At 38.0% G+C, this 26,458-nt stretch overlaps 1 protein-coding gene across 3 annotated transcripts in view; it reads right to left on the bottom strand.

Annotated features, from left to right (window-relative positions):
• Positions 1-19,037, bottom strand: part of bcl2b (BCL2 apoptosis regulator b) — a 243,950-nt gene extending 224,913 nt beyond the window's left edge. Inside the window, exons 1-2 of one of the 3 annotated variants that reach the window (XM_028803855.2) lie at positions 17,261-19,036; positions 4,947-5,130 (exon numbers count right to left, since the gene is read on the bottom strand). In XM_028803855.2, the coding sequence (XP_028659688.2) occupies positions 5,086-5,130; positions 17,261-17,782 (567 nt within the window). In that variant the 5' untranslated portion in view covers positions 17,783-19,036 and the 3' untranslated portion in view covers positions 4,947-5,085. Of the gene's footprint in view, positions 1-4,946; positions 5,131-17,260 lie in introns of those variants that run through there. The other 2 variants (XM_028803852.2, XM_028803853.2) reach the window with 2 other exon arrangements.
• Positions 19,038-26,458: the final 7,421 nt, after the last annotated feature.

Genomic DNA, 26,458 nt, shown 5'->3' with positions numbered 1-26,458 from the left:
AACGTGAACTCCACACAGACAGAGATCAGGCCAACATTCTAGCCCTGGTTTCTGGAGTTGTGAGGCAGCAGTGTTATCCAAAATGCCACTGAGCCGCCGATTAGAAAGATAAGTAAGAAGCCACCCTGTTGATGAAGGCTGCATGGAGATGCAGGAGTTTGAATCATCATTCTTGAATTGAGGAGATGGCGGTGAAGTATCAATGACTTAGGACACACCCAAAAGCAGACACTGACACCCGTTTTTTTTTTTTTTGAATTACAGGAAGGATTGAAACAAATAAAAACATTTATTTACAAAAGTGTACACTTGAACTGTGCATACGAAGGTCAAGTGATAAGAGGTCTTAAAAAACAAATGATTCCCGACTCTTATAGACAAATGCATCTGACTCCTCTGACTCAGAATGCAGACCCCTGGCACTGTGCCAAGTTTTAGAGCTCAGAAATGTGTACTCTGTCAGCTGACTACCATTAACTTCCTGTCATCTGTAACATTTGACTCAACACCCAGGAGTACTAGATAATTTACATAATCCAATATCAGCCAATCACCATCAATCACCAAAACCAAGGTGATAGTAAGCAAATAAGTAGCTGCAGGTACAAATATTAAAAGAGATGGTCCCTCCTGAACTGCTGCACAGGGACACAGGTTCAAAGAGAGCTATAAATGAGCGTATTTGAAAAAACAGACTGCTACTACATAAGCAAACACAGATGCTTTTGGAAATGAGAGCAGTGGCCTCCTGTGCAATATGCAAATCCAGTGCTGGCTTCAAGAGTCGACAACTGACACATAGCGAGGACAGCAATACCAGGTCACTCCAAGTGGCTTTATTACTCATAGCTGACATTTCTACTTTGTACGAGCACTACAGTTTTGACCTTTGTTAACAAAATTAATAGTCTTAAAAATGAACAAGTCTTTTAAACCTCCAGGAGTTCTCGAACAGCAGGACGGGATCTGTTTTCAATAATGCCAAATTGTTCATTTTGATGGTCACATGAATCAGACCTGTAGGCATTTCAGCCATTTTGTACTCCACTTAAAAGAAATATGTCCTCAATAGATATGCAGACTTCCTTCAGAATTAAGCTCATTCTGAACCTAAAATGTTCAAAAAGGGAAAAAAAAACAAAAAACAAAATCCAATCCGTTTTCATTGCTTAAAGCACTTTTCATAGTGACAGACACTAAATGCTTTACTGTTTAAATAACAAGAGTGACATTGCAATAAACCTTTCATTTACTAAGCACTTTCACAATAAGAACTGTCACAACTAATAAATTCAGCAAGCTTACATTTATAAAGTAACCACATGCAGAAAGCTATTGTGTTATACAGCACCATGAGCTTCACAATGGCACACTAGTTACAGCTACTGCCTCACTGCCAGCCTGGTCAATGTCTGTCTTGAGTAAGACAGCTCTGCCCATATAAATATTGCTTTCTGTGAATATTGCTTAGTGGTGTCCATGTCGAGATTAAATTTACCTGTGCATCTAATTCTGCTGGAATGGGCACTAGTGCCCCTAACCCCTAATATGTAAAAAGAGGGCTCAAAATAATATGCACATTAATGAGCACGGTTCTTTTTAAAATTGTTCTTATCCTCTTATAGAATTTAGATTTAGAAAGAGAAGTCATAGATTAAATTTAATGCAAATAAATTTAACAACACGTAAAAATGTTAGAATTAAATACATGAATGGGGAAGGAGGATAAAACTTAACTTAAAAGCATACCTTTTGAGAAGGACTTCGGAATTGTAGTCCACTTAGCACCGTCCATCTCTGGACATCATAGAGAACAGATTAAGATGGCCAATGGAATATTAGGCTATTTAACACAATGTGCAGTATTCAAATAAAAGAACATTGCTATTAAACTATGTAACATACTGTGTGCAGCTTTGGTCTTCAGATTATTTAAAAAAAAAAAAAAAAAGAGAGAGAGAGAGTGTCCTTGGAAGAGCAACTACGTTAATTCCTGGATTACGGGGTATGAGCTGTGAGGAAAGATTGAACAAATTTGTTTTCAGTTTAAGCAAATGTAGATTAAGAGGAGACATGAAGTGTTAAAAATTATGAAAGGGATTAGTACAGTGGATTCCAGCTGTTACTTTAAAATGAGTTTATTAATAAGAATATGGGGACACATATGGAAGATGGATTAAGGGTAAATTTCACACAAATACTGGGAAATATTTCTTAGCACAGCGAACCACAGGCATGTGGAATAAATTAACAAGAGGTATGATAGATAGTAGTACTTTCAGGACCTTTATAATAAGGGAATGACGAGCTATGTTGGGCTGAATGGTCTGTTATCCTCCAAACTGTTATGTTTTTAAGTCACCCTGCTTTACTTTACTTTTTGCCTTTTACAATGAGCACCATCACAAAAATGCTTAACAGAGCAGCTGTATCACTCAGTGTTAGCTGTTTTTGTATTCCTTTCAAGGTGACCACAATCACAAAGCTGTCTGTGACTCGCTTTGAAATAAGGCATTATTTTATATTTAATATTTTATAATGTACAGTGCAAAAATCAATACAAAACCAATTACAGTCAGCCCACCTTATCCACGGGTCTGGCATCTGTGGTTCAAAACTATTAAAAAATAATTCTCATAAAAGCACATTTGAAATATCCGTATGCAGCGCTGCCCACTAAATATGCACAAGAAACAACATGCACAGGCTGATGTGGCTGAGGCACAGCATACCCAAACCCAGCCAATCCTCAGTCCGACTGAATCAGTCCTTCTGTTGTCTTTGTGAGTGCAATCGCCTTTATGCTTTTATTAAGTCCTACAAATACTTTTTAACTTTAAATACACAAAATAATTACCACAGGGAGGTGCTTTACATGGTAATTATTTTATCCATCAGTAGAGTTCTTCATAATGTATAATATAACTAACAGCTTTATAACACTATCAAACAATAACAATTGAGACCAGAACCAATTGAATACCTACCCCTCAAATTACTGAAACACCTTTATCAAATTTTAAGATTACTGGAATCAAAGCTTAAACCTTCAGTATCAAGGAACACCCACACGTCATACCTATTGACCATGTAAATTCATTGTATGTGGATATAATGGTTACTAATTAAAATGGATAACACTATTCCATTAGCCATTCATGGGAAATCCCTTTGCAATCTGGCATGTATACCTGAGAGGTTTTAAATGAGGTAAACTAGTTAAATATAAGTCTTCAAAGTGGGACTGATACAACTGACAAAAGAACCTTCATTTGTTCTACATTTTTCATTTATCTTGATTTACACTTCAAATTGTTTTTTGTTTTTTTTCTTCTCAACTACTTAACATCTGAATGGAATAGGCAGCAATACCAGTGATGCCGATCAAAATGACAAGAGTCCACACCGAGTGATAATGCCTGGCAAAGTCTGCTCACTTGTCTAAACATATGGGGATTATCTTGGCAGCAGGACTCTGACAAGACTTTCTGAAAATACTGCTTGCAATGGAATTATCAGGTGATGACACCAGATTCACATGGACAGGCCACATGGCAGCCTGGTTTATACAAGAATTGTGTCTGTTTGGATCAACAGAATATTTCGACTCTTTAAAGAATACTTACTTTTAATGATTTTCTTTTTCATTTGGAGAAAACAAGTACACAAGTTCATTCTTGTTTCAAACAAGAACCAGTGATCATTAATGAGTCATGTGAAATACTGCTATTTTTCCAGTACAATTAGTAAATGTGTTCCATACTTTTTTCTCCTCTTTTTAGTCCCTCTAATTTTTCTCTATTACAAAACAGAGGATTCAAATTGCAGAAGTACAATCATCTGACACCCCTTGTGAGATGTAGTCTTTGTAGAAATGGAAGTCAACACAAAGGTGCTATGTTGTTGGAAGGAATTGTAGGTCATGTGCTTGATTTTTTTTTTTTGGAGCACACCACTAGTATCCACACATGAGCACTAAGTTAATGCCTATTTCAAAAACTGTTCAAGCCACTTAAGTGTTGAAGACAGCTGGAATAATTATTTAAAGCATCCTCTCAAGCAACCTCAGTCAAGCAGTTGTTTATAGTGTGTTTAGTCTGGTGGTTTACAACAGTGGTCCCCAACCTTTTTGACAGCAAGGACCACTTTATTAGATGCAAATTTTTCCATGGACCAGTCTATTATTATTAAAGTTATTAAGCAGTTCGCATACGTTTGCAATCTGAGATTTTTCTTCTTTTTTTGCATATAACAAAGACATATGCTTTACATTTGCCAATCCAACAGATTGCACATCACAAACATTAACACTGCAATCTTTTTTTCATGTCTGCCGTTTCTATAGGAGGGTGACAATGAGTTAAATTCCAATGGATGTTTTTCAAATGTTGACAAGCAATAAGCAAAAGGAATCACTGAAAACCACAGACAACAAAAACAGCAAAAAAAAAAAACAGTACGAGGAAAGTTCGAAGAAAGAGATTTTTTTACAATGTTTCTGTTTGGGGATCTTTGTGCAAACGTGCACAACTGAGCTGCGACCACAGATCTAACTGCTCTGTGGATGATTCGTTCAAGCATTTCAAGGTCACTTCGTTGTAATGAAAGCATCTGTTGAATGTACTTCGTAGTAACGTGACTTCTATAGACTCATGTCACATGGGGAAACTGTCAGGACCATAAAAATACTTTGTTGTAATAGTCTCTCACCTCGGTCTCTCTCCTCTCTCTGCGTCGCTGCAAAGCCCCGCCCGCCAAGCGTTCTGAAAAGTCTGAGTGAGTCGCCGTTGCCGGCAGTTCTCTCGCGGCCCGGCTGTCAGACGGCTGCGGACCGGTAGTGGGCCACGGACCGGGGGTTGGGGACCCCTGGTTTACAATACAAGCATGCAAATTAGAATAAGATAACCAAATAACTGAAAATATCAAGATTCAAAATTACTCCCATTTTCAAATAGACTTTATTAAGTTTGTGGTCTTAGGGAACCAAAACATGTATGTCAGGTAGTACTATACTCAAGGTAAGAACCAAATCAAGATGTGGCACAAGTCCTTCACTGTGCACACCATGTACATGTCCACACTCCCTCACATTGGCCAACTTGCTGTCGCCAGTTTACCTAAATTGTACACCTGTGGGATACAGACTGAATTATTGGAGAAATACATGCAAACACCATACAGTGCAGATGGGGGTATGAAGCCAGCTTCAAGGTTTAAAACCAAGGCTCCAATTCTGGTCTATATTTTCCCAATTTTAGCTTATTTATTTTGATATTTTTAAATGCCTTGAATGCTGAGGAATTGTCTCCTTCTTGTGTTGTTAGGCAAACTGATCTTTTTTGGAGATTATTTTGGAAAATTTATCTTGTTTTTGTTTTTTTAATTACAACTTTGCCTGCCTTAGATTAATTTTGTTATGAATGCTTCAAAATTTTACTATTAAGAATTATTGGTTTGGTTTTATGAACCAGGTTTTTTTTAATACAACTTCCCTGAGGCCGAGGCTTTCTGAAAGGTGCAGGCCTGACTACCTTTTGATTTTCAAGGCCAGGTCCATTAGGAGTTTAAGGCCTTGATGGAGTTTCAGGCCTATGTTTGAAGTTTTTAGAACATGAAATCACAACATCCAGGACTTCAAAACCTAAGCCAATGCACCTTTTCATGAAATTATTATTTTTGCAATTTAAGTGTTCAGTGCATCACTCACCCCACATAAATGTAATTTTAGTGTCAAATCATGTTTAGGGATGCTTAACATGTATAAATCCTTTAAAAACTCAGTCACAATTTTGTCCCAGTCACATTATTTTTCGTATGGGTGTATTATTGTAAAAGTATACACACATGCACATCTAACATACATAGAGGGAAAGTAAAAAGAGGTACTCTCAGTTAATATGCAAGTGAGCTCTGCTTTATACATTTCTATTGTAATGAAAATAAGCCTGTAACAATTCTACTAAGAAAGGCTCTTCCCTTGCTTATTTATACACTTTGGAAAAGAAAACGGTAGTTTTTACTTTTAACTATTTGTATACAGTGATTTGGTATATACATCCATAAAAGATGCAATATAAGACAAGCGTTGATAATTGACAAGGGTACAGGTGGAATGGCACCGATTTAGTACTGCCACTAAATACTGTGAAGTTTTTATTGTGGAGTTGAGAAGGTCATTTGAATGCATTTTGTTGATCAAGCAGTTTACCAACCCTACCAAACCCTCATTTCTTGGTTGTTATGCCTTCTGTGTGAAATTTCTACATTCCCTGGAGGCTCCAGTTTCCTCAAATAGTCCAATGACATGCTGGCAGGTAGACTGGTGATTCTCATATGACCCGGGTTGGGAGTGTGTATACATGTAAACTTCTACAAGTACTGCTTGGTAATCTCTGGCATTCAGTGCAAAACATCTGGGTAGAGAAAATGACTGATGACTCTGGTATACCTTGCGGCCATTTGTCTGAAGTCTTTGCAACAGAGCAATAGCATGTTTACCATATGGGGACTAAATGGGATATTCCTTGCACATTCACCAAAAAAAAAAAAAAAATTGGGGTGAATGGTTCCTTAGTTATCATCACATGGGTAATATGGACACCTACCTGAATACTCTATAACCCTGGTCTTACATACAGTAAATACTACTGCTAGATCTTAAGATGCCTGTTGCGAAAATCTCTATTGACTTAGAAATAAAGAAGAAAATATGAGACAACAAAAATTAGTAAGTTTTCTGAAGAAGCCAACATTTTGCTTTCATATGTAATGTATACCTAAAATTACATCTTATTTGTTATTATTTTAAATGTCAAATTGTTTCTGAAGCAGCTGGATGTGGTCCTTCCCATCCTCTACTTATCTTATATAAGTTTAACATTCACATTACATCTTACATAGGAGATGGGTAAAAGAAGGATCACCTTGATTCAGATCACCTGCTGACTTTCTTTCTCAAGCCTCCAAATAATCTACTTTCCTGGTAAAAACACTTTTTTGCATGTATCTATTTTCTGCTCTTTACCAAAAGAATGAAATACCTGTTGAAAATCCATATTAATGCTGGAAAAATATGCAAACTCCACATCAATAGTGAGTTGGACAGTACACAGTCCAAAATACCTCAAACTTTAAGGAAGCAGAATGAGCCACTTTGCAACCATTTCACTCAAGACTATAAGGGGAAGCTCTGTATTTATACTTTATAGATAAATTCTAGTCTTTCCTTTAGAAAAAATGCCCTTGGTACTGAAAACAAATTTCAAGAAATGTTTCATAGCTTGCCTCGATACGATGCATTTTCTGACGCTATTAATTTCAGGACAGTGCCATGTGAATTAAGAGTCTACCCCTGCCATGGTAGGTGAAGAGCAAACATCAGTCTTAGATGGAGCACAAATACATTACGAATAAATACACATCCACACTCATTCACGATCGCCAATTCGGGGTTGCCAATCAACCTAATAAACAAATCATTGGAATTTAGGAGGAAGAATGCTTTTCCAAAGACAACATTCAAACCTCAGACAGTGGAAAGGTCAGGAATCAAACCTATGTTTCAAAAAGTGAGGCAAGAGCACTAGCCACTAATGTCACTATGCCTTCTCTAAATTGCTGTATATAATATGGCTTACAACTCATCGTCACCCCTTCCGGCAAAGCATAAGGACCAGTGTTACCCAAAACTGGAGCTAAGTGGTAGAAAGTCTATAGGTTAGGGGCAAGGAAATGTAACCCAGTAAAAGGGTTATCAGAGACATTATATTTACTGATTTTATTTAATCAAGGAGACATCAGGGTAGCCAATCTTACATTGATTTTTGCTAGTGGATTGGCTGGATTTTATAGCTTGTCTTGTAACCTTCTCCTCCACACCTCCACAACAAACACAACTTAAGTTTGTTCATTATATATTCATATGAATGCCAGTCATCACAAAAATACAAAATTTGGAGGTAAATTGCCCCAATCCCTAAGGCACTGGACTCTAAACATTGCCACTGCAATTAAACAGTGACTCACTGTGTGAGCCACAGAAAGTCAACTTACTGTACCTGTCAGTCCACCACTTGGACAAACAGCTATAGTATGTATTTAAGATTTAATAGGCACTTTGGACAAAAACATATTACATTTATTTATTAAGAAAGGCTTTTCTGGATTCTTTAAAATTACTTTTATATTGTGTAGCCATGTCTACTTTTAACCTTGCTTTCTTTGCATATTTAAAACAGATGAATGGAGCAAATCTGAAGATAGGGACTTATGGCACAGTAAAAAGGTTAGTAATTACTTCCACTGGAGAAGCATCAGAGCCCGCTGATGTCACTTAGGAAAAACACTCGCAATGGGCCTACAGAATAATAAGCTAATGTGATGCTCTGATAACAGGAAAGTGGAGGTGGTCTGAACTGGAAAAATTTCCACAACTTTTAATTGGTGCCATTAGGCCAAAAACAAACCCACAGTGTACTATTTATAGCAGGATCATCCACACTTCATTGCCTGAGAAGCACAGGCTCCCCTTGTTTCCATCACCAATCTGCTTTTTTTCCCCCCATCACAGAGCCTTCTGGCAGTAGCGGCGACTGCCAGGATGCAGATTTCAATGAATTTCGCAATCTTGCCAAACAAATTGCTTTAGCAATAGTGTCTGCCAGGCCCTAAGACTTATTACTTACTGTCTAAAAAAGAAACAATTTGGGGACAGTCGTGGCAGAGACAAAGAGAGAAGAGTGGTTTACTTGCTGCATACTTTCTGTATTGTGCTTGTGGCTGTGATGGGAAACACTTGGGAGAAGAGTTTCCCCATGAAAAACAAAATAAAAAAGCCTGTGTTGTGTTGGACTTGTGTCTGTGTCTGGTGTTAGGGAGCTGGAGAACCCCTACAGGTCACACTGTATATAGTGCATTTTATTTTTGGCAAAAATGCAGACCAATTGCATGTATCCCATATGCCTTTGCAAACATACTCATAATAAGACTCTGAATTTTAACTTAATAGTTATCCTGAACTCTGCAACTGGGTAAAATGCAGAGGTTACCCAGTACTAGGAATGTTAAGCTTTGAGGCACAGGCTAGACTGAGGAGTAGGCACTCAGATATGACATAAAATCATTCATCTTTGTCACACACTTTTTTTCAACTTGAAGTGTGAAAGAAAAACTTAATAAACCACTTAAGTGAATTCAACCACTAAATCAGCTTTTCAAATTCAGGAATGTAGAACATATTCAATGGATACAAAGAACAAATTTAATAAGTAATTATTCCACCATGATCTTCATTTTTTAATACAGTCTTTTTTCTCTCTCCTATGCTACTTATTTGAACATGATAGCTGGCAACAAATTCACATGGGGCAAACCGGGGTTAAGCAAGCCTCAACTTGTATTAGACAGACATTGTAATTCTGCAGTGGATTTAGAACTCATAACCATTCTAACACAAAGCAGGATACTGGAAGATTAGAGTGAAGACAAGGCAATTTCGATCAAAAAAGGCTCAACACACTGTCAGACAGATGAGCGGTTTAGGCAAGATTAAAAAATCCCCTTCTGGACATTATAATCAACAGAACGCACCAGGCATAGAGCACCTCAATGGAACAGAAAGTCCAAACACTCAAAATAAACATCCATTTTGAAATGTCATGTTTATCATCATTACACAGTGCCAATTAATTTGCTGGTTCTGGCTTACATGCACATAGATAGATAGATCATGTATTGTGTTTTGTCCTTTTTTGTGTATCGGTTAAGAATATCTCCATTTAAGTAGCAGTATTCCTATGGACACTCTATTCATTTCTGTGTTTCCTAAACAGCAATGTTCAAGTAAACTTTAGAAAGTGAGGATGCATTAAGTCAGTGCTCAATATAAAAAGTACAATATATACTGAATAAACTCAATGACAAATTGTTTCCGCTGTAGATTTGGTCCATACGTTTTGATCACTGCTGCATTATAAAGTCAGGACCCTGGGTCTATTTCCCACTGAGGGCCCACTTTCTCTGTGGCTACAGTTTTTCTCTGGTTACTCCTCTGGGTTGCCTCTTACACCCCAACCAAAAGATGTGAGACAAATCACTGATTCTAAATTAGCCCTGTATGAGTTAGTTTAGTTAGGTGCATGTGCATCGCTCTGTGGTGAACTGATGTCCCATCCATGATTGGTCCCTAATTTGCTTCTAATTATGGCAGGATAGTGATATAACAGAAAACGTTAAATGATTCTGTTGCTACATACTGCATGACATTGACAGTAAGTAATAGTAATACTGGTGGTGAGAATGGAGATTAGGAATTTGTCAGTTTCAAACACAGGACTGATTTAAGCCTATTTAGGCTTGTCATGGTGCAGTCTGGATGCCCCCCTCTCCCACATTATCAAAAATTCACTAATATATCTAAGCACTAGGCTACACCTCTCATCAACTTGTCCCTGTGACTAATCTGAGCTTTACTGAAAGCAATCCTCATTACTTTCATTTCTTAAACTGATAAACCTTCTAGTTGGTGTGCATGCTGTACAAAACGTATACAGCTAGCTGGGCACAGAACTTAAGGAAAACAGATGGGATTTCCCCTGCTAAGTTTTAAAATAAACAGGGGAAAACCAAAAGAGATATTTATGTACTGATGATCAGTAACTAATCTGCAGATGAATTTAAATTATGAGGGGTGCTGTGGAGCCCGACAAAAACACACATTCGAGTTTCTAGTCTGGCCATCTGATCCTGCAAGCATAAGCTTGCCTGAAAAAGCTACTGAAACCTACTGAAAAGGTCCTGCCACTAGACTTTAGTTGTCCCTCACCTGCTAATGCACAGGTTTATGGATTGCTTTCAATATGGTGAATTACATGCCGGAGTATATCATTTGCTACTTTCCTGTTAATGGGAGAAACCTCACCTGCAATCCACACCTTTGGTTGGCCAATGCAGCGTTACGCATGGATTCCACTAAAGTTCAATTTAGCACTTTACTGGAGCATAATGGAGAATTATTATATATTTCAACTATTATTTCAGCAGGTAGGCACTTCTGGTCAGAGTGGGAGAACTCAAGGAGGAAAGTGCCTTCCACTTGCATGGCAGAACAGTAACAAACAACTAAGATGAGATATCCCTATCTTAACAAGACCCACTTTTAACCTGCCTATCATGTTTAAATTGATATCGATAAACCAGATTTAAGGTCACTGAACACAAAGAATATTTATATGGAGAGGCTGCTGCTAAAGCAAATTAGCATTTGTATTAGCTCCTCTTATAAGTGATCACTCCTAATTGTTTGAATGAAAATAAATTAACATCAGACAACACTTGCTTCACTGCTGTACAGAACACACACTAAACACAAATGCCCCGTACTAGTTACCTATTACTGTGAAAATATTCATATTGACAAAAATGCAATTAGTTTTTACTAATGAAGCTCATTTCCATTTATAACCTAATCTCACCAAAAAAAATAAAATTGGCTTAGTGAACAGTCATTTTTTGGCATATGTTTGAATGCAACAGTACAGATAGTGAAGGGGGTTTACTTTGTGTAATCTAAAGCCCCCACACCCATTTAATTACTGCATTAACATTTTAATTGAGTCATAGCCAAAATCACGGTACTGTAAAGCAAACCATCTGCTGTTTGTTTGTGTGTTATTTAAAAACAGCCATGTCTGAGGCAGCAGTCTCATCACAGATATTCAGATATATAAACTGAGAGAAATGGGAAACAGAGATACAACATTGGTTTTGATTGAAATAAAATAAGACATATGTATATATAGCCTTTCAGCACAGATAAATGTTCACGTATGAGAAGCTCACTGTTTACAGCAGTAACCCACACACCTATCATAAAACCAGAACCCAAAACGTGAGTTTATAACATGGCATAGTTGGGAGCAATGGTGAATTCCCACACAAACATGTTTGAATAACCTTAAAATAAACAAACATTACCAAAGAGGATACGAATCACTTCAGTGGGCTAAAATAAAAATGTCAGCATTAATGAAAATGAAAGAGTTAACTTCAGGATAACTGTTTCAAATTATTCTTCTAACCACTGACACAAAAAATGGTCTTTCATTACTTAGAAAAAAGCCATGAAAATGAAAAGCCTGTATAAAGCCAATATTACAGTATTCTAGTTTATCAGAAACTATTCATTGTTAGTAATGAATGTAATGTGAGACTATCCACATAGCCAATTTATATCCAGCATATGTGTACTATATAGTAACAACCCTTAGCCTGATTATACTATTAAATTCAACCCTAGTACTGTGCTAATAGTAATCCAGATGGTTGTTTCATTTAACATTATATTTAACAAAAACACTGACTTTTTTAACAAGCAAAACTGTGAATGTATAAAATGCCATTTTAATCCCAAGTCTAACAGGGCACATACATTAAAATATGCCAGTGACATGAGCATTCTCATACTCACTTAATCTGTCTCCACAGAATAAAACAGATGTTTTGTGTGTGTGATACTTGACAAACTAAAATGTTTAATGCTGCACATAAACTTTGATCAATCAATTAATGTGAAATTTCAAAAATGATCATACTAGTAATGAAAACTCTACATCATAATGATGCAAAAAGTAATAAATGACAGTTCCCATAGTTTATATTCAGCAGCATTGCCACAAACAGATGTGATCTTTAAGAGTATTTACTATGTGAAATTATGACATGCAAAGATAATTTCTTACTATGCATGAATGCTAAAGGATACCCAAAAAACATTTACAGACCAAAAGCATTCCACATTCAGGCTTCAAAAGATGGAAAGTAGAAATGTCTGTGTTCATGAAATGCTTCAAAAATAAACCCAGCTGTAAAAAATAAATACAACTATGCTAACACTGTAACATTTCACAAAGTCTTCTCTCCATGTGCTGCCAGTAATTATGCAATTAACCAAAAAGTAGCTTGCACAGGAACTTACCAAATACATGTATGTACAGACCTGGTGTTGAGCATTTTATTACAATTTCCAATGTCAAGGACTAATTCCCAAATATGCGGTTATGTGAATAATAAGCAAACATGGATGCAAGTGAGAGAGAGACTTAAGTGATAATATAAAAACAGTTTATGACTAGCTTGTTCATTTGGCAGAAGTTTGCTTGTTTTCTAGGGTGTGCCATTTTAAGACAAAGTCAAATCAACAGAACTTCCTCAAGGATCAGAAACTACGCCTTTAAGTTATAGAGCCATCCCAAAGCGACTTTGTCTCAAAATAAATTAATCATGGGTTGACCTAGGCCGGGGCGGCACGGTGGCGCAGTGGGTAGCGCTGCTGCCTCGCAGTTGGGAGACCTGGGGACCTGGGTTCGCCTCCCGGGTCCTCCCTGCGTGGAGTTTGCATGTTCTCCCCGTGTCTGCGTGGGTTTCCTCCGGGTGCTCCGGTTTCCTCCCACAGTCCAAAGACATGCAGGTTAGGTGGACTGGCGATTCTAAATTGGCCTTGGTGTGTGGGTGTGTTTGTGTGTGTCCTGTGGTGGGTTGGCACCCTGCTCGGGATTGGTTCCTGCCTTGTGCCCTGTGTTGGCTGGGATTGGCTCCAGCAGACCCCCGTGACCCTGTTTTCGGATTCAGCGGGTTGGATAATGGATGGATGGATTGACCTAGGCCATCAAGCCACAAAGTTTATCTGTCTCATCTTGGCATCTCAATTGACTTGTGTGTTAATCGAATTGTTTACGGTTAATAAAAGCAGTTTCACTCTCATTAGATGCCCTTATTATAAACAGAGTGGGGTAAAATGCTCCGATTATGTTAGGAGAACTAGACACTGCTGAAAATTGCCTTTTACTGTTGGTTTTATGAATGTACATGCACACCATACAAAAACTGGATGTAGTTCCTAGCCGGTTGGTTAATGACTTTCAGCACAAACAGGCGTGATGTAGTAAAGTATGGCAGAGATATTCCTGACCTGTTGGCCAGTTCCCTGAGAAACATCAACAGGCAGCCTATATAAACTGACAAAACAACAAAAAAGTTCTTCTGAGCAAAATGCACAGCACTGACACTCTTAACAAGGCACTAAAATACGTACACAACTATCAGTTTTGAAGTATAATATTGTTTGTCTATGCACATTCAAATAACAGCAACTTGAAATAAATTCTTAAATAGAATGAATTTCCTTACTTGATCAAAGGTATAGTCAATTCCCAGCTTCTACTTCTGTGTATAGATTGGTCAGAATTGCCATCAATATACTCACTTTCTCCTCTTTATGTGCATACACAACTTTTATAAATCTGAACCCAGGAATCCAAGCTAGATTCAAGGCTAACTTCCCACTATTACCTACAGAACAGTTCTATCTAATAATTGTGGAAATCTCTGACAACATTTATATGTCTGGTAGAATCCTCACATCTTGTTTCCAGCCCTTCTTGCTCTCTCCTCCACTTCAGCTCCCTTTGAATAATCATTTCTGGCATAGCACTTAAAGATGGGCAATACCTCCCTAATAGCAGACATTAAAGTGTGAAATAAATACACATTCCTTCACAGAAAAATAAAACTTAAATTATTGGTTATTTTAGGACTAAAGACTCACTATTGAGGCAACTAATTTAATCAAACAAGTTGTTCATTTAACAGTAGGGGCTGACCTCAAATTTAAAAAATGGTTTCACAGAAACATATTGTGGCCACTGTGGTACTTCAGGACTGGGGATCCTGATCTCTGCCACCATACTTCTAAGGGAGAAAACAGCACAAATAATACCTACTTGAGGGAAATTTTTGAGAAATCTAAACAAAGAATCCCTATAGAAGGAAAAAGGAACATGCGTAAAGTGATTTTCAATAACAACTTCCAATAACATTTCTAAACAAGTCTTAGAATAACTCAAATGCAAATATGTTTCAGTTTTAGAGCTTTGATGTCAAAAACGAGAGTTAAATCCTAAAACATCATCCCACAGAGCTAAAGTAAGAGAGGTACAATAAATGAGTGTGCAATTAGTGTTGAACATAAGTGCTCCCCATAAAGAAGTGATCTGAGAAATATGAATGTTTTGTCAATGCTAAGCTACCAGTATTAAAAAAATTATATGCATTAAAAAATATTTTTAAAACAGATTTTCAATTATCTGCGGTGGGTTGGCACCCTGCCCGGGATTGGTTCCTGCCTTGTGCCCTATGTTGGCTGGCATTGGCTCCAGCGGACCCCCGTGACCCTGTGTTCGGATTCAGCGGGTTGGAAAATGGATGGATGGATGGATTTTCAATTATGGAATCAAGAAAGGAACTTGAGTCTTTGTTTTCCTTATTTGTACTGCTTGGGAGCAACTGATGAATTTTAAAACTAAGAAGGATAAGTGGAATAAAGAGTTACAAAAGACATCTGTCTCCAAAACTACCAAACTCCTGTATTAATTTTTATAAAGGTATGAGTTTTAATTTTAAATGTATTTCATTTAAGCTACATAGTTTCCTAAACAAAATGATGGTACTGCAATGAAGTCACTCAATGACTGCGTGGTTTGTATTTTTATATAATGCAGCATTCAAAGAGAGCAGGTCCCAGTACTTCTACTAAAGTTTAAAGAGAATGATACAAATGTAGAAAAACAAAAAAAACATACATTAAAGAATGCTACCAATATATACATGCTACTCATGGAGGTGTACTTATTTATTGCTTTAATATTATTGCTTAATCTTATTTTTTTCCTCTTGTAAACTTCTTTTTGTCATTCTGTAAGCTACATTGTTGTATGAAAATGTGCAATATAAATAAATGTTGTTGCAAGCATTTTTTCCATGTTTGGAAATTTTCTATTACTACTTTAAAACTTCCATTAGCACACTACCATACTGGGTTAAAGTTATTGAACTTGACAATGGATAAGACAACCACTTGTTAATCGTTTGTCTTTTTAATTTAAATCAAGGGCCAAAGAATTATTACCGTTTTCATTACAGGGGATAGCCACAAATATTTACACACCACGGTGTACATATGGCTATTAGGCGCTCTGCATAAAAGTAAATGATATTTTGTATCTTGATATCAGTTGAATAGTTTTTTTAAATTTTCTTTCTCATTGTAAAACTAGCTGACATGCCGTAACATCTACCACATCCCAGCTATTTCTTGTTAAAACCGAATCGGTCAAGTCAGCTCATGAGGTTATCCAAATAATATGGTATTGGAGTCTAACGCATATTTCAGCATTTTTACTCCTAAATGTTGATGTCGCTGTATACAAGTTCTTTGAATCTTATTTTTATTCCAACGCTCTAAATGCATCCAAGTCAAACATGGAAGAATGGTCAGCATTAATAGTCGGTGAAAGCATTTTCAAGGTATTGGGATGAATATGACCGTTTACACGCATAACAGTATACGAACTTGTCCCAGACTCGCCGTTAAATACGCCTGGGTCATAAAGGCTGCGTTTGCTTAGGCACCACACTCCGTACAAACCCAGGGTAAATATTTGTATTTATTTAACCAAATCAACCAAAAACTTACGAGAAGAAAAAATGAGAACAGCTCCAAAATGCAGCAGAAAAACACATTAATCTTCCTACGTATAAACTCAGGAGTCCGCAAGACTGGCAAGTTAACCTGCTTCTACAAAATAAAAATGCACAATGGCCACTTCAATTTGCTACGTAAAATAAAATCAGGTCACGATTGAAGCAGCAGTCGAACAACTTGTTGTTATAATAACAAGGAAGGAAGCTCTATTAAAAGAACAGTAAAACTAGACGAATACGAAAGACACATTATACGCGTCTTACTACTCCTCGGACATACTTCCTACTCTCCTGTTCCTTTACTACGTTTGCTTCCTGAGGCAGGTGTGCCGGGGGCGTGGCGGGGGTGTGGCTCTAAACTTACTGCCTATTGGCAGCTGCACTCGAGCTCAGTTGTACTCAATTAACAATCCTCTTTTTTGTTTACAGTTGCCACTTCGAGAACTGGGTACGAACTTTGCACGCTTTTGTCCAAGACTACAATTTTTCACATTGGCCAAAAGGAAATGATAAAAAATTAAATATGGTAGAGTGGTGTGTGGAAGGTCATTTTGTATGTCACACTACTTGTACTTGTGACACGAACTAGTTACAATATATAGTATTTGACTCTCATGAGACAATACAATGTAAATATTTTGCCATGAAATCTGAAGTATACCAACTGCACAACAATTAATAATGAGCCATACATATTCGACCAGTCTTATGACGATTTACATACCCATCCACCGTTGTCTTGGATCCAGTTGTGAAGGGGTCCGTTCAGATAGTCCGTCATCCAGTCAGCGATATGGTCCACTTGTGAGGTCATTTCCCGATTGACGCTTTCCACGCACATGGTACCTCCAAATTCGAAAAAAGCCACAATGCGACCCCAGTTCACACCATCCCGGAACAGTTCCTCGGCCACGGCGGCGAATTTTCTCCGGGCAGTGCTCGGGGTAAGGTGCAGCTGGCCGGACATCTCCGCGAAATCCCGTTGGTACCGTCGGGAGATCTCGTCCCCGGCATCCCGGAGCACCCCATGTATAGCGGTGTGGGGATCCCCTGGGCGGATCTGTAAAGCGCCCGCTCTCCTTGGGGGCTGCTGAGGTGAGTGGGAGGAGCCGAGCGAACCATTATTGGGAGAATCGCGCTCCCTGAGCACATGGGCTTCCCACTCGTAACCCATTCGAAGGAGCCGCTCACGGATGTAGAAAGACACGATATTCCAGTTGTCATAGGGAACCCTGTTACTCGCCATAGCAAGACAGAGTCGAGAGATACGGATCTGGAAGCTTCGTTAGCGGATCATGCGGAACGCATTTTCCTTGCCAAAAAAGTAGCAGACAAGGATGTTGTGCGTTGCCCACCGCTCCAAAGAAAATGGAGCAACTATTTCACAGTGGGTGGCAGTTGTATCTGTGGATTCGCTAACCTAGGTGGCCCAGTTCAGTCTTCGCTTATTTCTTCTTCTTCATCAGGACTTCGTGCCCTCCTTCCCCGGCAGAGTACGTGCATTCTCCAATTTTTAAACAACGAAGCTGACTGTCAATTTCAAACCAATAGCCACAACCTCTCTGCCCGCAGTCACCTCACGTGCAGCTTACACGCCTGCTGTCCCTCGACTCAATGATCTTTGCGTGGAAATGCAGCATGTAGGAGGAAAAAAAGTTCCCACGCTGTCGTGTTACGTTCACAGTCCACAGTGGCTTTAGGTCAGCTGTGTCGTCTCTGACCAGAACGAAGCTTTTCAGGGCTTACACTCAGGAATGCAATCGGATAGGAATTTCTCCTTTGATCCAGGCTAAAACGCCCCTTTCAGCAATGTGGAATCCAGACGCAAAATATCCAGTGCTCGTAACCCTTGAATTATTTTTATTATCCTCACGGGTTATCGCTTGCAGAGCAAAACAATTAGTAAAATAAAAGTATCCCGTGTCGTACAGAAAGCACGGAGTACGCCCGGGCTTCCCTTCCTGGGTTTAATTATTCCAATGACATTTGCCACATCGTAAAGACGGAAGAGAAAGCTGAAAAAAATGCAACGAGCTTTTATTCCGTAAAATGAGAGGAACCCCGCGCGTTTTACAGGATATCCGGCCTCCAGGGGCAAAAAAGGGTGCCCGCAGTCCAGGTGACCGGCCGTGTTGAGCCTCCTGTCAGTGGCAGCAGAGTCGGGCAGCGATCTGCAGCACTCACGCTCTTCGGCTCCCTCTGCATCTCACTATATAGCAGCGACTCCTTCCACTCTGCGATTTCCTCTACGTCACGTCATTCACTAAAACAGCGTTTGGCAGAGGGCATCAGCGGGTACGCGACAACGAAAAGAGCAAGAACAGACTCTGACGGGGAAGCTGGCAGGCACTCACCTGCCTTTGACCTCACGGAGCATTTTGCCTCCTTACGTAGCCTTCGGGAAATGGGGCATAGGAACCATGTCGGAGCTTGAGAGTGCTGCTACAGCCCCGCGAGCTCAATGTGGCACTCTTCTTTTTGGCTTTATGTTTGTTCTACTACAGAATTGCAAGTATTATTAACTACACCATCTCCGCCAACTGGCCGTGTATTATAGAACGTAATTACAGAAATTCGCACATGCAAGATTCATCTTGACGTGTGCAAATGCAGAAAAGATGAGCTTTATAGAACAGAGAAACAGACTTGAACAACTTTAGCACAAATTTTATTAAGAAAAATATTGTCTCCCTAAAAGCGCATCCATGGAGAAATGGTGAAATAATCAAATACCCGCTTTAGTCTCTCACAAATAAGACAAATACAGCGTATATATTTTGTAAACTTAAATTTATATTTTATTTTCAGTTTTTGTATTTTATTAGTTCTACGTTATTTCTAGTTTTATGCATATTAAAAGACCACCTAAAAATGAAACTCCATTTCAATGTTTATTTTCCATGTCTTGTGTCATAGGTACAAGCACCTTGAGCATGGGAAGGCGCTGTATAAATAAAATGTATTATTATTATTTCAAAATTTCTAAATACTTTGCTACATCAGTGTGGCATAGTGCTTAAAGCTTTGGACATCAAGCCCTGTGCTTGTGGGTTCAAATCCTTCTACTGACATGGTGTGACCACTAGCACAACAGTTCACCTGTCTGTGCACAAAAGAAATGTAACCAGTTGTATCACAAATGTTTAAAGCTGCCTTGGGTAAAGGTGTCAGCCAAGTAATTTACTAATACTTTTATTTGTCTGATCATTTTACCATGAAAAGTATTCAATTAATTCAGCATTTATTATTTTAGCCCTCCCAAACCACATAAAACAGCATTGAAAGATTATTAGTATTATTATTTGGAAAGGATAGCACCCAAGTGTAAATTAAAAAAAAATATTTGTGACCCCAGCAAAATTTTTTCAAATTACTCAGAAGAAATATGTGATAAAATGCAAATCTATAAAAAAAGTGAGCATTGGTTCATCTACTAGTTTGATATCTCTGAAAAACAAAATGGTGTAGCTCAGAATACCTGTTTCATATTAACAAGTAAAAGACACATAGAATCACTGATGTGCATATATTTTATTTTTTTGCATTGGATGATAAATTGGACTGGACTGGCAATACTGATGCTCTGTGTAAGAAAGGACAGAGCCGACTATACTTCCTTAGAAGGCTGGCGTCCTTCAACATCTGCAATAAGATGCTGCAGATGTTCTATCAGACGGTTGTGGCGAGCGCCCTCTTCTATGCGGTGGTGTGCTGGGGAAGCAGCATAAAGAAGAGGGACGCCTCATGCCTGGACAAACTGGTGAGGAAGGCAGGCTCTATTGTAGGCACAGAGCTGGACAGTTTGACATCCGTGGAAGAGCGACAAGCACTGAGCAGGCTCCTGTCAATAATGGAGAATCCACTGCATCCACTGAACAGTATCATCTCCAGACAGAGGAGCAGCTTCAGCGACAGACTGCTGTCAATGTCCTGCTCCACTGACAGACTGAGGAGATCGTTCCTCCCTCACACTATGCGACTCTTCAATTCCACCTGGGGGGGTAAACGTTAAAATTATACAAAGTTATTGTCTGTCTGTATACCTGCATTGTTATCGGCATTGTTATCACTCTTAAATATTGTTTTTTGTATCAGTATGCTGCTGCTGGAGTATGTGAATTTCCCCTTGGGATTAATAAAGTATCTATCTATCTATCTATCTATCTACGCTTTTATTAAAAATGGTTTCAGAATGCTAATACAAAGTTCTATTGATTATATCACCCTTTTTAAATGTATTATTTCTAATGCCAGGCAAGTCAGAATACATATTTGTACATTTCTTTATTTTGTTATTAGGTTCTTAATTTTTTTTCACACAAATAGAGATTTTTGCTTAGTGCTTTTTATTTGTGTTTCCCTGCACTGAATTATGTCAAATTTTATCTTATTGATCTAATCATTTCACATGTTTACACTTTTCTATTTTGATAGAGAAAGCTATTTCAAAAAAATCTAATTTTGTTATTAGTATGCATTTATTATCAACAATAAGTGACAATTTAGCCACTTTTCAGTCAGATTCTTCATTGGTTAAACTTCATCCCAATTAACTGTCTTAATAATACCAGCATCTTGTGTCAAGCAATACATAAATTATAAAATTTACATAAAATATAATATACTGTAACTGAGACCAAATACCTCAAACCTATGTGTCCAGATCAAACACATTGAATTATGCAAAAGATTAATTATCTCTATTTATCTATATGCTCAAAGACAAATGAAAAAATCGGGAGTGGTCTCCCCTAGACTTTCTCATGTACTCAGATATGGGGACAGATATTTGAGGAGTAAACCGCAGGACAATGATTATATTTTTATATTATGTGCATTAAAGAACCATCATTAACAAATCAAATAAAATTAATAATATATTGAACAATTATTTTAAAAGTAAAGTTGAATAAATCGGACTCTGCAGCTGCATGATTAAAAAAATACCACTCCCAGTTAGCGGAAATAGCTCAAAATTTGATATAAATCTACATTTTGTACCTAATACTTGTATGCAAAATTTGGTTGATCTACCTGAAAGCATACTCAAGGTATTGTGTTTACATACACACACACACAGACATAATTCCAAAAATGGTATTTTCGGACTCAGGGAAGTCTAAAACATTGAGATTCATCAAAATCGAATATTTGGATGATTACAGTACTTTCCCTATACTTTGCATACGAGAAAGTAAAAATGGGTAAACATTTCTTATCCATTTAAACCTTAAGATAAGAATCAGAACAATAATAACTTTTATTCATCGGGATGTAAAGTACAGGAGTTTGACTTGTTAGCTCCGCATAAAATGCATTATAGCAGTTTTCTTAACATGAACTGAAATGATAAACAATCTTTGGACAAAGTTGCTGATTTCTCAATTTTCTGGACTGTTCTTACCTATTGAAGGATTACTAAACATCTTGAAAGGTAACTAATTTGAGTAAATACAGTAGGCTTAAAAACTTAAATATCTAAAAGAATTTCAATAACACCATTCATGGCACACATCACAAAGCAATTTACAAAAGAAAACCATTCAAGGTACCCAAATAATAAACAGAGGGTATTTTCTTTTTATATAATTTTTATAAGAGAAGGATAAGTCAGTTAAATCTGTTATAATTGCATGGAGGGAATGACACATTGTTTAAGTCCATGGACACAGTGACTGCACCTCCTGGAGTTCTGCATATGCTCTTTTACCATTCTCACCATAACAGGAATCAGTTGGAGTTCCCGGCATGAGATTGTAGACTGCTGGGCAAAGTGATTCTCTTGGTAAGGAGGAATTTGCTCCAAACTAAAAGACCAAGCACTTCTCCCATGTTTAGCAATTTCCAATCTATAGGCAGTGTACTGTACTAGATATTGAATTGCAGCCAAGTGCAGAGCAAACAAATACAAACAACATAGGCTTGTGTTATTTTATGGTGTGGCAATGCAGTGGGAAGTGAATGCATGACCATCCATCAGCAACAAGTGGGAAAATTCACTTATATTCCAATGTGTCAGTTTTATGGATAGAATGAAAAGGCATACAGTATTTTTAATATTTACCATGTAAATAGTCCTATACAGAAATATTTTGAGGTGAGTGAATTTGCTAAAAAAATCTCCATCAGTGTTTTCTATACTGCTCCACACTGTAGGCACTGTCTCAAAGTACATTCTGCACATGCTGAGCAAATTATGCATGGCCTGCCTGTCTTGCAAGAGGACTCAAAGAAAAGCAACACAGATGTGGGAACATGTTAAAACAATGGAGAGGGACCTTGAGCCAAGGAGGTGCAGTGTGTCATCTTTATTTAGGAATTGTAAGTGGTTTATGACTTAATATGTACTGTAAATTAAGTTAATATAATAGATATGATGAATTTATTCTAAAATGACAATCATTACACAAACACTTTAGATTTTTTTAATGTCTTGTAATAAATACTCCAGAACCGGCAACATTTTACTTTTCACTGCTATGTCCTTTCACTTATTATTGTTTCAAAAGATCTCAAGCCTGGTAGTTACATATAATATGTAACTACAGTATGAATATTCATTTTTAAACCATAATGGCATGATGTAATGATTTAAATCAAAAGCAGCAGTTCAGGTTTGGCAGCTTTTCGATAAATGAAAACAAAAATCCAAAAAAGTCTTTATGCATGAAAGAAACTGCAACCACTTAGCAAATGAAAAATGGCCATTTGGCTTCCAAAGTGTAGTATTTATAGTTTATTTTGATGCATTTAATATACTGTATAGCATTATTGCAAGACGTTTCAGTTGTGACTATTTGAGTGCAACACCAGAAATGCAGAAAAATCATTTCAGCCAGGACTTTATGTAGTTATTCTCAAGATCTCATTTCAACTGAATATATTTAATCCCCTGGGGACAAATAATGATCTATCTATCTATCTATCTATCTATCTATCTATCTATCTATCTATCTATCTATCTATCTATCTATCTATCTATCTATCTATCTATCTATCTATCTATCTAGTTTTATCAATGACACAACAAAATAAATATAAAAGAAACATTAATCTGTTAATGGTTTTCATAGAACCATAAAATATTCTGGCAGCATATAGCACAAGGCAGGAACAACACCCAGGACAAGGTGCCAATTTATCAGAAGGCAGACTCTCATGTAGAATAACAAACACATACTGTATACAGGGCTGACTTAGAGTCTCCAGTTAAGACTACAGCACATCTTTGGTATATGAGAGTGAACTGATGGAAAATTCCACCCATGTTTCTGGGTGTCTGAGGCAAAAATATTAAGCATGTTGCAACATGAAGTTAAAAACCCTCTGGGCTATGCCCCCAGAGCTAGCAGGTAAGCACTTTAACAGAGAATTCAATTCTCAAATCAGTCAGTCTTTACACTACTGTACATGGTGTCTACTATATAAAACACTTTTAAATCATGATTTACATTGCAACAAAATGAGCTCAGCAATGAAAAAAGTCTCAAGAGCAATATAATCCTCTGTAACAGGTACTGTACATTAAGTTATGCAACAAATACAACTGATCTTATTTATAATAAGGGGCATGGAAAGATGATGAACAGAATGAGAATGTCAAAGCAAGAACAGACTGTTTGGCCCATACAGGCCTGATACCACAAACTGGAACTTTGACTTAGACTTGAGTATGGAGACCAGAGTTGCCCTTCTACTTTCATCAGTTGGCTACTTGTATTTGTATTCTTGTGAGGCTTGTAAGGTGCTTTATGATGATGTGTTCTGCTAAAGAAGCTACTGTATAAAACGTTTGATGTATTGGACAGTCTATCAACTGTTTGTGAATTTTACACCAGCTGTTTTAAAGCACTGAATCAGTACGTCATGTGAAAAGAATCTTTTCATTTTGCATTACAGTGACATAAATGCACTATTGCCAGCTTATAAACTTATCACAGAGGGAATGTCCTGTTTATAATGCTATTTTTTTTGTTCAGGTTTGGTTGGGCAGTGGGAGTAAAGAATAGAAAACAATAAAAAGCCCTTCTGTCCAATATTTAACATATTAATTCTATTCTGGGTCGCAGGGACAATGAAAAAGCAAGGCTGTGAAATATTTCTTAGTGTGCTATTTGGTGTATTTTGGTGAAAAAGATCGTACCATGGAATAGTCAAATTGCTTCCATAAAGCAGCTGAGGTGACCAGAGGTCATATTTATAAAACCAGAGTACTCACAAAAATAGTATCAATATGTGCATAGGTAGCTTTCCATGCAGATGTCCAGATTTATAAAAGAAAACTTGATGGTTAAACATGCATACATTTATGGTAACTTTGACCCATCCATACACAACACTGTGGAGAAACTGGGAAATGATGACACCCTTGATCGAGCAGGGAAATGCAGCCAATCCCACTAAATGAGAACTCTCACTTATAAGGATTCCTGTCACTGAGCTGTTATTATAATGTGTATTAGCATGGCTTATGTAAATCTCATAAACCTTGTCTTATTTTATTTCCCTTTTAAGAGGGCTAATGCTGTGTTTGTCCACTTCTTCTTCTTCTTCTTTCGGCTGCTCCCATTAGGGGTCGCCACAGCGGATCATCTTCTTCCATATCTTTCTATCCTCTGCATCTTGTTCTGTTACACCCATCACCTGCATGTCCTCTCTCACCACATCCATAAAGCTTCTCTTCGGCCTTCCTCTTTTTCTCTTGCCTGACAGCTCTATCCTTAGCATCCTTCTCCCAATATACTCAGCATCTCTCCTCTGCACAAGTCCAAACCAACGCAATCTCGCCTCTCTGACTTTGTCTCCCAACCATCCAACTTGAGCTGACCCTCTAATGTACTCATTTCTAATCCTATCCATCCTCGTCACACCCAATGCAAATCTTAACACCTTTAACTCTGCAACCTCCAGCTCTGTCTCCTGCTTTCTGGTCGGTGCCACCGTCTCCAACCCATATAACATAGCTGGTCTCACTACCATCCTATAGACCTTCCGTTTCACTGTTGCTGATATCCGTCTGTCACAAATCACTCCTGACACTCTTCTCCACCCATTCCACCCTCCCTGCACTCTCTTTTTCACCTCTCTTCCACAATCCCCATTACTCTGTACTGTTGATCCACCTTCGCCAACTCTACTCCTTGCATCCTCACTATTCCACTGACCTCCCTCTCATTTACATACATGTATTCTGTCTTGTTCCTACTGACCTTCATTGCTCTCCTCTCTAGAGCATATCTCCACGTCTCCAGGGTCTCCTCAACCTGCTCCCTACTCTCGCTACAGAATACAATGTCATCAGCAAACATCATAGTCCACGGGGACTCCTGTCTAATCTCATCTGTCAACCTGTTCATCACCATTGCAAATAAGAAAGGGCTCAGAGCCGATCCCTGATGTAATCCCACCTCCACCTTGAATGCATCCGTCACTCCTACCGCAGACCTCACCACTATCACACTTCCCTCGTACATATCCTGTACAACTCTTACGTACTTCTCTGCCACTCCCGACTTCTTCATATAATACCACAACTCCTCTCGAGACACCCTGTCATATGCTTTCTCCAGGTCCACAAGAACGCAATGCAATTCCTTCTGTCTTCTCTATATTTTTCCATCAACATTCTCAGAGCAAACATCCCATCTGTGGTGCTCTTTCTTGGCATAAAACCATACTGCTGCTCACTAATCATCACCTCACTTCTTAACCTAGCTTCCACTACTTTTTCCCATAACTTCATGCTGTGGCTGATCAATTTTATCCCCCCGTAGTTACCACAGTCCTGCACATCACCCTTATTCTTAAATATCGGCACCAGTACACTTCTTCTCCACTACTCAGGCATCCTCTCACTTTCCAAGATTCCATTAAACAATCTGGTTAAAAACTCCATTGCCATCTCTCCTAAACACCTCCATGC

This window comes from Erpetoichthys calabaricus, chromosome 6, assembly GCF_900747795.2.
Source record: "Erpetoichthys calabaricus chromosome 6, fErpCal1.3, whole genome shotgun sequence".
Lineage (NCBI taxonomy): Eukaryota > Metazoa > Chordata > Cladistia > Polypteriformes > Polypteridae > Erpetoichthys > Erpetoichthys calabaricus.
Note: the sequence above shows the minus strand (reverse complement) of the source record. Positions and strands in the feature narration are given on the sequence as shown.